Below are 13195 nucleotides of genomic sequence, written 5' to 3'. Positions count from 1 at the left end.
TTTTTTGGATATGAGTATTGAATTTCAGGTTGCTCTCAAGGTGCAGGCCCAGGAATTTGCCCTCATTACGTTTAGCAATCAGAGAATTGTCAATCGTTATGTTCAGCTGGGCATGACCTGTTCTGTTCCCAAACATAATATAGAAGGTGTTGTCAGTATTAAGTGCAAGTTTATTAGCCGTCATCCAGGTCGATATTTTTACAAGCTATTCCTTAACAATAGTGAGACAAGATTAGGGTGGGAGATGACACAAGTCTTGTCGTCAGCAAAGAGAATACTGTGTTTAAGATGTTGTGATACATCAGGAAGATCATTGATGTATAAGAGGAAGAGCATGGGACCAAGGACACTTCCCTGCGTGTAATAACTGGCTATAAATGACCATAATTTTTAAAGGGGTGGACCGGTAAGCCAGCGGAAGGCCTCGGTCAGATGGCCAAAAGCTCCAAAGGTGGGTCATCATCTGACCAAGACCCGAGTCAGGAAACACTTGTCCTGTTTCCTGACGAACCTTACCTAACCTAACTTCCCTGCGGTACTCTAGTATCCAGTGGTCTTAGTGATGAGGTTGTGTCCTTAATAGAGAGTATTGATGCCTGTTAGTAAGGTAGGATTTGAAATATGTAAGTACGTGGCCTCTTATGCCATAATGATCAAGTTTATGGAGTAGGATGCTGTGGTCTACTGCATCACAAGCTGTCCTTAGGTCCCACTCAAGGAAGATTCCTTGATGCTGGTGAGGGCCTCTTGATCTAGGGAATTGGATCTGTGCTCCAGTTTCTTGAATTAAGCCTGAATACCTTCCACATCCCCCCACAGGCGCTGTACAATCCTACGGGCTTAGCCCTTTCCCTTGATTATAATAATAATTTCCTTAGGTCGTCACACTAAACACGGATTGACTGAACGACAATAAGTGTTCTTTTTTTAGTCAACCTGCCGTTCTGAGAGACGACCTAGCTAGTGCTATATTAATTTTAGTCAATTTCTAGCCAGGTTATATCCTAGGTTTAGCCACTAAAAAAAACCATACCCCGACCCGGATTGAACCCGCGCTCAGAGAGTCTCAGACCGCGGGTTCAATCCCGGCCGGGGTATGGTTTGTTAGCAATCGTGTCATTACGATTTGGCCACTAGATGGCAGAGTCATCTGGCAACACTGGAAGGGTTGGCCTTGGGTTAGTTGTATATGACCACCCGAAGTGTGAGTATGTCGCTTACTGTAGTGAAACCTTGGCTACATCACGGCAAGTTCTTGACTAATCTAGGACGGAAATGCCTTTCCTCACCACTGATGTCATTTATAAGGTAAACAAAAAAATAATTATGTATCTATTTTGATTTGAACCAAAGGTGGAATATATGCCAAACAACCGCTGGAGTTGTTGTTTTAAGTCTTGCATCCCTTGGTTGAAATGTGTGTGTGTGTGTGTGTGTGTGTGTGTGTGTGTGTGTGTGTGTGTGTGTGTGTGTGTGTGTGTGTGTGTGTGCGTGTGTGCGTGCGTGTACGTGTGTGCGTGTGCGTGTGTGCGTGTGCGTGCGTGTGCGCGTGTGCGTGTGCGTGTGTGCGTGTGCGTGTGTGCGTGTGCGTGTGCGTGTGCGCGTGTGCGTGTGTGTGTGCGCGCGTGTGTGTGTGCGTGTGCGTGTGTGCGTGTGTGCGTGTGCGTGTGTGCGTGTGCGTGTGTACTCACCTAGTTGTACTCACCTAGTTGAGGTTGCAAGGGTCGAGTCCAAGCTCCTGGCCCCGCCTCTTCACTGGTCGCTACTAGGTCACTCTCCCTGAACCATGAGCTTTATCGTACCTCTGCTTAAAGCTATGTATGGATCCTGACTCCACTACATCGCTTCCCAAACTATTCCACTTCCTGACTACTCTGTGGCCGAAGAAATACTTCCTAACATCCCTTTGATTCATCTGTGTCTTCAACTTCCAACTGTGTCCCCTTGTTACTGTGTCCAGTCTCTGGAACATCCTGTCTTTGTCCACCTTGTCAATTCCTCTCAGTATTTTGTAAGTCGTTATCATGTCCCCCCTATCTCTCCTGTCCTCCAGTGTCGTCAGGTTGATTTCCCTTAACCTCTCCTCATAGGACATACCTCTTAGCTCTGGGACTAGTCTTGTTGCAAACCTTTGCACTTTCTCTAGTTTCTTTACATGCTTGGCTAGGTGTGGGTTCCAAACTGGTGCCGCATACTCCAATATGGGCCTAACGTACACGGTGTATAGGGTCCTGAACGATTCCTTATTAAGATGTCAGAATGCTGTTCTGAGGTTTGCCAGGCGCCCATATGCTGCAGCAGTTATTTGGTTGATGTGCGCTTCAGGAGATGTGCCTGGTGTTATACTCACCCCAAGATCTTTTTCCTTGAGTGATGTTTGTAGTCTCTGACCCCCTAGACTGTACTCCATCTGCGGTCTTCTTTGCCCTTCCCCAACCCTCATGACTTTGCACTTGGTGGGATTGAACTCCAGGAGCCAGTTGCTGGACCAGGTCTGCAGCCTGTCCAGATCCCTTTGTATTTCTGCCTGGTCTTCGATCGAATGAACTCTTCTCATCAACTTCACGTCATCTGCAAACAGTGACACCTCGGAGTTTATTCCTTCCGTCATGTCGTTCACAAATACCAGAAACAGCACTGGTCCTAGGACTGACCCCTGTGGGACCCCACTGGTCACAGGTGCCCACTCTGACACCTCACCTCGTACCATTACTCGCTGCTGTCTTCCTGACAAGTATTCCCTGATCCATTGCAGTGCCTTCCTTGTTATTCCTGCTTGGTCCTCCAGTTTTTGCACTAATCTCTTGTGTGGTACTGTGTCAAACGCCTTCTTGCAGTCTAAGAAAATGCAATCCACCCACCCCTCTCTCTCTTCTCTTACTGCTGTCACCATGTCATAGAACTCCAGTAGGTTTGTGACACAGGATTTCCAGTCTCTGAAACCATGTTGTCTGCTGGTGATGAGATCATTCCTTTCTAGATGTTCCACCATTCTTCTCCTGACAATCTTTTCCATGATTTTGTATGCTATACATGTCAGTGACACTGGTCTGTAGTTTAGTGATTCATGTCTGTCTCCTTTTTTAAAGATTGGTACCACATTTGCTGTCTTCCATGCCTCAGGCAATCTCCCTGTTTCGATAGATGTATTGAATATTGTTGTTAGGGGTACACATAGCGCCTCTGCTCCCTCTCTCAGGACCCATGGAGAGATGTTATCTGGCCCCATTGCCTTTGAGGTATCTAGCTCACTCAGAAGCCTCTTCACTTCTTCCTCGGTTGTGTGTACTGTGTCCAGCACATGGTGGTGTACCCCACCTCTCCGTCTTTCTGGAGCCCCTTCTGTCTCCTCTGTGAACACTTCTTTGAATCTCTTGTTGAGTTCCTCACATACTTCACTGTCATTTCTTGTTGTCTCTCCTCCTTCCTTCCTTAGCCCGATTACCTGGTCTTTGACGGTTGTTTTCTTCCTGATGTGGCTGTATAACAGCTTCGGGTCAGATTTGGCTTTTGCTGCTATGTCGTTTTCATATTGACGTTGGGCCTCCCTTCTTATCTGTGCATATTCGTTTCTGGCTCTACGACTGCTCTCCTTATTCTCCTGGGTCCTTTGCATTCTATATTTCTTCCATTCCCTAGCACACTTGGTTTTTGCCTCCTTGCATCTTTGAGTGAACCATGGGCTCATCCTGGCTTTTTCATTATTCCTGTTACCCTTGGGTACAAACCTCTCCTCAGCCTCCTTGCACATTGTGACTACATATTCCATCATCTCATTAACTGGTTTCCCTGCCAGTTCTCTGTCCCACTGAACCTCATTCAGGAAGTTCCTCATTCCTGTGTAGTCCCCTTTCCTGTAGTTTGGTTTCATTCGTCCTGGCCTTCCTGCTTCCCCCTCCACTTGTAGCTCTACTGTGTATTCGAAGCTCAAAACCACATGATCGCTGGCCCCAAGGGGTCTTTCATATGTGATGTCCTCAATATCTGCACTACTCAAGGTGAATACTAAGTCCAGTCTTGCTGGTTCATCCTCTCCTCTCTCTCTTGTAGTGTCCCTTACGTGTTGGTACATGAAGTTTTCCAGTACCACCTCCACCATCTTAGCCCTCCATGTATCTTGGCCCCCATGTGGCTCCAAGTTCTCCCATTCGATCTCCTTGTGGTTAAAGTCGCCCATGATCAGGAGCTTTGCCCTGCATGTATGAGCTCTTCTGGCCACTGCAGCCAGTGTGTCAACCATCGCTCTATTGCTCTCGTCATACTCTTGCCTTGGCCTCCTGCTGTTCTGTGGTGGGTTATACATCACTGCAATTATCACCTTGGGACCTCCAGAGTGAAGCGTTCCCGCTATGCAATCACTTTCTTCTCCGCTGTCTCCTCTCTCCAGCTCATCAAAATTCCATCGGTGTTTGATCAGCAATGCCACTCCTCCCCCCCCCTGTTCCTTCTGTCTTTCCTCAGGATCTGGTATCCCGTTGGGAAGATGGCATCTGTTATCATACCTATAAGCTTGGTTTCTGTGATTGCTATGATGTCTGGTGATGTGTGTGTGTGTGTGTGCGTGTGTGTGTGTGTGTGTGTGTGTGTGTGTGTGTGTGTGTGTGTGTGTGTGTGCGCGCGTGTGTGTGTGTGTGTGTGTGCGTGTGTGTGTGTGTGTGTGTGTGTGTGTATGTGTATGCATGCAATAATTTCGCAAAAATCATTCTGAACCTAACGAAGATAATATATTTCATTGTGTTCGTTTATCATTAAATTATTGTAAACTTATCTAAAATAGATTTAGTTGGATTAGGCTAAATTAAAATGCGCTTGTTATAATAAGGTTAGGTAAGTTTTTTAAGGTTCTTTTGGTACAAAATTATTATTTTTCTTTTCAAGTCACCCTGCCTCGGTGGGATACGGTCGGGTCGTTAAAAAAATGTATATGAATGGTAGATAATTAATGTACATAATTATTTTTGGATCATGTAACATGTCAATGTATACATAGCAACATGCATTTATTTCTCAGCGTATATATGTATATATCTATGCAATATGCCCTGTAAGTGTACTAAAATACCTGTTTTAAGAGATATTGTACATGAATTTAGTGTGCAAGAGATTTGTAGCCTTAACGACACACATGTAGTTGGTAATGTTTAGCTTGTACGTTTATGGTGCGTAAGAGACCGTGTGAGGGAGTTGGTGGGCGGTACAGTGTGTCTGACGCACCAGCTGCCAACACTGACCTTCAGCTACTGCATAGAACCATGCCAACAACTGTTGCCACAACAACTGTTGCCACAACAACTGTTGCTACAACTGTTGCCACAACAACTGTTGCCACAGCAACTGTTGCCACAACTGTTGCCACAGCAACTGTTGCTACAACTGTTGCCACAACAACTGTTGCCACAGCAACTGTTGCCAACAACTGTTGCCACAGGAACTGTTGCCACAGCAACTGTTGCCAACAACTGTTGTCACAGCAACTGTTGCCAACAACTGTTGCCACAGCAACTGTTGCCACAGCAACTGTTGCCACAGCAACTGTTGCCACAGCAACTGATGCCAACAACTGTTGCCACAGCAACTGTTGCCAACAACTGTTGACACAGCAACTGTTGCCAAGAACTGTTGCCACAGCAACTGTTGCCAACTGTTGCCACAGCAACTGTTGCCAACAGCTGTTGCCACAACTGTTGCCACAACTCTGTAATAACTATCTCCACTTTTCAATTATATAATCTGGAAAACGGTTAAATGATAATTATCTATAAGTAACCATAGATTTAGTTTAAATGAATTATCATTAGCAATCAACAAATTATATTAACATAAGCTGTAAAGCTATCCAACTGATGGATAAGTTTAGCCTGGTGGCTAAAGCTCCCGCTTCACACACGGAGGGCCCGGGTTCGATTCCCGGCGGGTGGAAATTCCGACACGTTTCCTTACACCTATTGTCCTGTTCACCTAGCAGCAAATAGGTACCTGGGTGTTAGTCGACTGGTGTGGGTCGCATCCTGGGGGACAAGATTAAGGACCCCAATGGAAATAAGTTAGACAGTCCTCGATGACGCACTGACTTTCTTGGGTTATCCTGGGTGGCTAACCCTCCGGGGTTAAAAATCCGAACGAAATCTTATCTTACCCCATACCCATCCTGTGGGCGGTAGTCACCCCATACCCATCCTGTAGGCGGTAGTCACCCCATACCCATCCTGGGGGCGGTAGTTGAAAGATTACGTAATGTGTCCAGGGACTATACTTCAACCTTACAGAGGCACTTAATGTGTCAAGGGACTATACCTCAAGCTTACAGAGGCACTTAGTGGGTCCAGGGACTATACTTCAACCTTACAGAGGCACTTAATAGGTCCAGGGACTATACTTCAAGCTTACAGAGGCACTTAATGGGTCCAGGGACTATACTTCAACCTTACAGAGACACTTAATGGGTCCAGTGACAACTTCAAGCTTACAGAGGCACTTAATGGGTCCAGGGACTACTTCAAGCTTACAGAGGCACTTAATGGGTCCAGGGACTACTTCAAGCTTACAGAGGCACTTAATGGGTCCAGGGACTATACTTCAACCTTACAGAGACACTTAATGGGTCCATGGACTACTTCAAGCTTACAGAGGCACTTAATGGGTCCAGGGACTATACTTCAAGCTTACAGAGGCACTTAATGGATCCTGGGACTACTTCAAGCTTACAGAGGCACTTAATGGGTCCATGGACTATACTTTAAGCTTACAGAAGCACTTAATGGGTCCAGGGAATACTTCAAGCTTACAGAGGCACTTAATGGATCCTGGGACTACTTCAAGCTTACAGAGGCACTTAATGGGTCCAGGGACTATACTTTAAGCTTACAGAAGCACTTAATGGGTCCAGGGACTACTTCAAGCTTACAGAGGCACTTAATGGATTCAGGGACTATACTTCAACTTTACAGAAGCACTTAATGGGTCCAGGGACTATACTTCAACCTTATAGAGGCACATAATGGGTCCAGGAACTATACCTCAACCTTACAGAGGCACTTAATGGGTCCAGGGACTATACTTCAGCCTTACAGAGGTACATATAGGTCCAGGAACTATACTTCAGCCTTACAGAGGTACATAATAGGTCCAGGAACTATACTTCAACCTTACAGAGGTATACAATTATGGTACATTTTTTTATATGCATATATATTCTATAGTAATAAATAATTTGTGAAGCCGTGTGCTGTGTTACTTAGTCACCAATATAGCTTAAGGCAGCCTGCTTGGCTTCAAGGTGAAGCACGTTGGAATGGGATAATTTCCCGTTGAGCGAAGGTGTTGCTGTTGCCTTGACATAGCTCAAGTATCTCATTTTCACATGGCGCTGGCTAGCCGGCGTCGTATCAATACAGTCTGTATTGAATTGACCAGTGGAGATGTGACAGGGCCATCTACGGAGTTACTTCTGCCTGCAATAATCCGTGATACCTATGGCATAGCCAACGAGGAGATTTGCAGAGTGGCGCTGAATGGCAAGAAGAGGATTTTTGTGAAATTCAGCTTGGCAAGCATGTATGAGGCAGTGGTGGATAAGTTCCAGGAGGTTGCCATACCTGTTAACCATGCTGTGACGGTGTGGATGCACGATGTTTCACGCTACTACACATGGGTTAAGATCAAGAATGTGCCGTTTGAGGCGGATGCATCTGACATTCGTTTCTCATTCAGTAAACACGGTACAATACATACGGCCACTGCAGGAAGGTAATCGGCCGGGCCGTATGTGGGGATACCTGAGGGCACGTACTCCATAAAGATGACGCTCTGTCATCCTATACCATCGTATGTGGTGCTGGATGATTTTCGAACTCAGGTTTTTGTGACATGCTGGGCAACGCCATACCTGTCGATTGTGTGGGTCGTATGATCTACCTTGCTGTGCATTGTGGTAGGGGACATGGTGATAAGGAACTGCAGCAATGACGTGATGTCTAGAGTGTGAACCAAGATCAGCCGTATGTGACACTGCCTCAGCAGAGTTTGTCATGGAGTGAGGAGGTTGAGAGGGCGGCAGAGATGGAGACGGAAGGTGCCAAGAGAGGGGGGACACCCCTTCCTTGGACGTCGTACAAGTGTTGGATGAGCTTATCTCGGAAGTGACTGACAGTGATGCGGAAGCAACGATAGCATCGGCGTTGGATGAATTTTTGGGAAACAAGAGTCTTTGTCAGGAGGAGGGTACAGATCTGGATCTTGGGTCTGCTGTGGAGGAGGGCATGGTGAAGGCAGCTCGGCCTGAGGTGTGTGACAGGGATGCCTTGTTGGTGTGAACGGTGGAGGTCGATCAGGACACCGCACCGGACGACATGATGCAGGCCGAGGGTATGACGCGAAAGCGTGCAGGAGCGCATTCTGATTCAGAGGAAGCGTTTATGCCCCCACAGCACCCTGGGAAGAAAATATGGGCAGATGTCATGCAGAGAGGTTCCAGTGGCACTCAGGGGCAGGGGTTGGGTAAGAGTGTCCAGAAGGGGGGGAGGGAAAGGGGTGCAACGAAATGATCAGGTGACAAGTCGGTAATAGTGTCAAGAGGGAAACCCCCTTTGTCAGCTTTAAGTGCTTGACATTGAATATTAATGGCTTGAGGTCGCAGAGAAAGTGTGTGTGGTTTAGTGAATATTTGATGCATCATGGTGTTGATGTAGCGTTCTTGCAGGAACACAATTATAGACTGGGATATGAGTTGAAGGTGGATGGATATAATGTGTATGTTGAGCATGCAATCATTTTGAAAGGAGGTGTAGCCATTCTGGTGAAGGAAACTAGCCCGATGGTTGTGTGGCATTGTGAGGGGGGGAAGGGAGGGTGATTCATGTGGATGGGTTATGGGGCCGGGTACAGATGACGATGGTGTGTGTGTATGGCCCAACAGAGGGTGATGGATGTGCGAAGAATAAATTTGTAAGGGAAGTTCTCGTATATTTTTTTGCGTGGGTTGCCGGGGGTAACCGTGATAGGAGGTGATTGGAATTTGTGATAAGGTGTAAGGATGCTGAACCAAGAGGGGCAGGGTATTGTTCAGGGATATTGGGGGAATTGTTATCCAGGGTAGGGTTGATGGATGTAGGCGCAGGTATGCTGGAATGATTGTACATGCCCAGAGCAGTAGTAGTGCACAGCGTGCGGGTAATGGACATGGGGTGTTTTGGCTGATATAGGTTGGGAGGGGTTGCCAAGAAGGTGTAAGGGATATTGGAAGTTAAATGTGAAGTTGTTGCAGGAAGAGGAGTGCTGACAGTCTTTTGTGCAATTGTGGGAGGGGTTGGTGGCAGAGGTGCCTGGGGATAATGATCTGGTTAGTTGGTGGGACTCAGTGGCGAAAACACGTATTAGAGAATTTTATGTCCGTAGTGGGAGGGAATATAGCAGGTTGAAGTATGGGTATCAATGCTATCTTGAGGGGCAGTTTTGAGCTTGTTACGATTGTGGGAGTACCAGTTATCCGGTGGACGATATTGAGGGATTAAAGGAGGGTATTAGGGATTTGCAAAACGAAAGATTTGATGGTGCGCGAGTTTTGGGTGGAATGGAAGAGGTGCTATGGGGCTGATCAGCCTTCATCATGCGTGTTGAGGGGCCAGCCCAAGAGAGCAGCAACAGAGATGATGGGGTTAACTGTTCATGTGGGGATAGAAGGGTATAGGGAGGAGCAGGTTTCAGCGATGACTGAGGGTATGAGTGGATATGTAGATGCATGGTCTGTCATATATACAAAGGGTGGGTATTCGAGATGTGGCATTAAAGGAAATGGAAGGATTTGTGCAGTGTGAGATTGGTGGTACAGATCAGGAGACATTGGAAGGGCCGATCACGGAATGTGAGATTTAGCAAGCATTGTCAGGGGCGAGTTTAGGCAAGGTGCCGGGTGTAGATGGGCTGCCTAACGATTTTTATGTCAGGAATTGGGAAGTATTGAGTGTGTTTTTAGTAAGGTTGTTCAACGTCATGAAGGCTGATGGGGTAATGGGTGAGCAGCAAAGGACTGCTGTCGTGGTATTAGTCCCGAAAGGTGGGCAGACCACAGTAGAGGATTACCAGGCACTTTCACTTATGTGCGACGATTATAAGTTATTTGCAAGAATATTAGGGAATAGAATCAAGCAGGTGATTGATAGAGGACATTATGGGGTGCTGGGAAGGTCAATGTATGAAGGGCATGGTATGATTTGAAGTTTTATAGAGAAGCGGGGGGAGTTGGTGGGTGGGTGTGTTTTGGCGTTGGATTGGAGGGCGGCTTACAATAGTGTAGAAAGGGAAGCATTATGGAGTTTCATGCGTTGTTAAGGTTTTGGGATGGAAATTATATCCTGGGCAAAAACATTGTATCAGGGAGCGTCTATGAGAGTACAGGTTAACGGAAAGCTAGGTGTTAACATTCAGATGGGAAGGGATTTGCAACAGGGATGCCTTCTGTCGCAAATATTGTTTGTGTGTCTACAGGATCCCTTTTATAGGGTAGTTAGGAGGTGTATTGCGGGAGGTTGGGTTGGTACTGAACGAGAGGGAGGGGTGGGTATAGTGGGATATGTGGACAACACGACTGCTTTGGTGAGGGATGATAGGGATTTGCATAGGGTAGGCAGGGTGGTGGACGTGTTTGACGAGGTTACTGGAATGAAAATTAATGTAGCGAAGTCCAAGTATATGGACCTAGGGGATAGAGTATGTAGAAAAAAAACCATACCCCCGGCCGGGATTGAACCCGCGGTCATAGAGTCTCAAAACTCCAGCCCGTCGCGTTAGCCACTAGACCAGCTAGCCACAATAAGATTCATCCAACTAGGTATATTGTGGCTAGCTGGTCTAGTGGCTAACGCGACGGGCTGGAGTTTTGAGACTCTATGACCGCGGGTTCAATCCCGGCCGGGGGTATGGTTTATTTGCAATCGTGTCATTACGATTTCTTAAGTCAGTTAGAGTACATAGAGATGGGACTGTAGAGGGTGGGTGGAGTGTGGTGGATCAACTATTGATATGTGGCATAGTGTACATGAGAGATGATAGGGTCGCGCAAGAGGCAAATTCAATGCACATCGTGGATGGGGTTTTGAAAAGACTTGGCGGTTTGAGGGCGGTACAGCTAACGCTGCATCAAAGGGTTATAGTGATGAATGTCCTTTTGTATAGCAAGCTATGGCACATGGTGGTAATATGTTCGTTGAGGCAACGTGAGGTGCATCATTTGCAGCATATGGTTTTCAGATTTATATGGGGATTGGGTTGTGAATGGCTAAGAATGGGGTGGTGATGCTTCCCGTTGGCCAGGGGGGGGCTGGGGCTTATACCTCTAGAAAAAAGAATGATGAGTGTGTATCTAAAATGGGGTTATATGAGGGAGGGGCGGCGAGGGGAGGGGGGCATGAGAGACTGCGCACAGATATGCAACGGGTGGGGGGGAAGGGATTTAATGATTGTTGAGGCAATGTTGAGAGTTTTAATGACGGTGAGGGAACCGTCTTGCTTCAAATTGAAGGTTCTTGAGAGGGTGGGGGTGAGTCAGTGGTGGCGGCAGTTGAGGGGGCATACCCAATGTATGCGTGGGGTGACATATGGAAATGTCTATGGCAATTGCGTGTTAAACCGGGTGTACGGGAGGTAATGTTTAGATTTTTACATTGGATCTTGCCATCTGGGGTTGTTATTTAATAGGAGACTAAGGGAGGGTGGGGAGTGTAAAGCGTGTGGATGTCTGGAGACTATTTTTCATGCGGTGTATTTTTGTAATTGTATAGAAGCTGTGAGGGTATGGTTAGGTTGGGTGTTTAGGTTAGTGGGTGGGGGAGGGTTCCAGGTTTTGAGGGTGTTAAGTTTAGATATAGGTGAATGCGGTTGCGTATTTGGTCACTGATTTTATTTACATGTCTTGGGCCGTGAGGGAGGTGGGTGTGGATGAACAAATAAGGGTGTTAGTGGCGACCTTTTATAAGACTAAGTGTCGCAATAGGGAACTTTATGGGGAAAGATGGGAGACAGCTTTTACTGAGGGTTACCGGAGTTTTCGGTTGAAGGATTTACGGGATTTAAGTATATAAAGTAAGGGGTAGCGGCGGGCTAGGTTCCCGAGTGTGGAAAGTGCGGATGGGCGTCTAGTGCGTGTGGTTTGGATATGGTCCTGTAACATATATGCTTTGCCTGTGGTGTGAGTGAGGTGTGGGCGATGGTATAATACATGTTTCTTAATGATGTGATGTTCATGGGTAAGAAATGTATGTGGTGTATTGACCTGGTCACAGACCGGGCCGCGGGGGCGTTGACCCCCGGAACTCTCTCCAGGTAAACACTACAACATTGTATGTGTACAAGGTGTGCGTGCAGGTATGAACATAAAGCACTTGTGTGTGTAGGAATGACTGTGCTTTCATGTAAGAGTGTAGGACATGAATAATGCATGGTGTGATGTTAGGTGGCCCGGTGGCCTGGTGGCTAAAGCTCCCGCTTCACACACGGAGGGCCCGGGTTCGATTCCCGGCGGGTGGAAACATTTCGACACGTTTCCTTACACATATTGTCCTGTTCACCTAGCAGCAAATAGGTACCTGGGTGTTAGTCGACTGGTGTGGGTCGCATCCTGGGGGACAAGATTAAGGACCCCAATGGAAATAAGTTAGACAGTCCTCGATGACGCACTGACTTTCTTGGGTTATCCTGGGTGGCTAACCCTCCGGGGTTAAAAATCCGAACGAAATCTTATCTTATTTTATTTTATCTTATTAGGTATATCTGTATTTTGTGGTTCATAATGGATCGCACACTTATAAAGTTGGTTTTCGCCAGCCTATGTAATCGTATATAATGTTTCCATAGGTGCTATATAGAGCACGTATTACCTGGTGTTACTATTGTAAGCCATCAGCTTGTTTGGAATATGTGATACTAAGTTGGGGGGTTTCCTTTCTTGTAGTGTGCGCTTTGTATGGCACAGTATCTGCACATCGGGATGGTGAGAAGCGTAAATAGGTGCAAGAGTAATGTGGCAAGGCTTTTAATTTACGAGAGATTGTATTTTGTACATAAGGCCTCACACACAATGATTCAGAGGGCCTTGTTAGGATTATATATTTTATGTCGTGTAACAACGTATGTTCAGGGGAGTGTTGTACTATATTAATCATATGCATGTTGTTGTCTTTATTTTTATGCTTCAAGTCCTCGA

General features: G+C 46.5%; 1 protein-coding gene across 1 annotated transcript in view; it reads left to right on the top strand.

The window, feature by feature from the left end:
* Positions 1-1149: 1149 nt before the first annotated feature.
* LOC128705738 (medium-chain acyl-CoA ligase ACSF2, mitochondrial) overlaps positions 1150-13195 on the top strand; it is a 54361-nt gene continuing 42315 nt past the window's right edge. The window contains exon 1 of the mRNA XM_070080887.1: positions 1150-1308. Coding sequence (XP_069936988.1) covers positions 1190-1308 — 119 coding nt within the window. The 5' untranslated portion in view covers positions 1150-1189. The remainder of the gene's footprint in view (positions 1309-13195) is intronic.

The sequence above is a fragment of the Cherax quadricarinatus genome, unplaced genomic scaffold (assembly GCF_038502225.1).
Source record: "Cherax quadricarinatus isolate ZL_2023a unplaced genomic scaffold, ASM3850222v1 Contig1190, whole genome shotgun sequence".
Taxonomy (NCBI): Eukaryota; Metazoa; Arthropoda; class Malacostraca; order Decapoda; family Parastacidae; genus Cherax; species Cherax quadricarinatus.
Note: the sequence above shows the minus strand (reverse complement) of the source record. Positions and strands in the feature narration are given on the sequence as shown.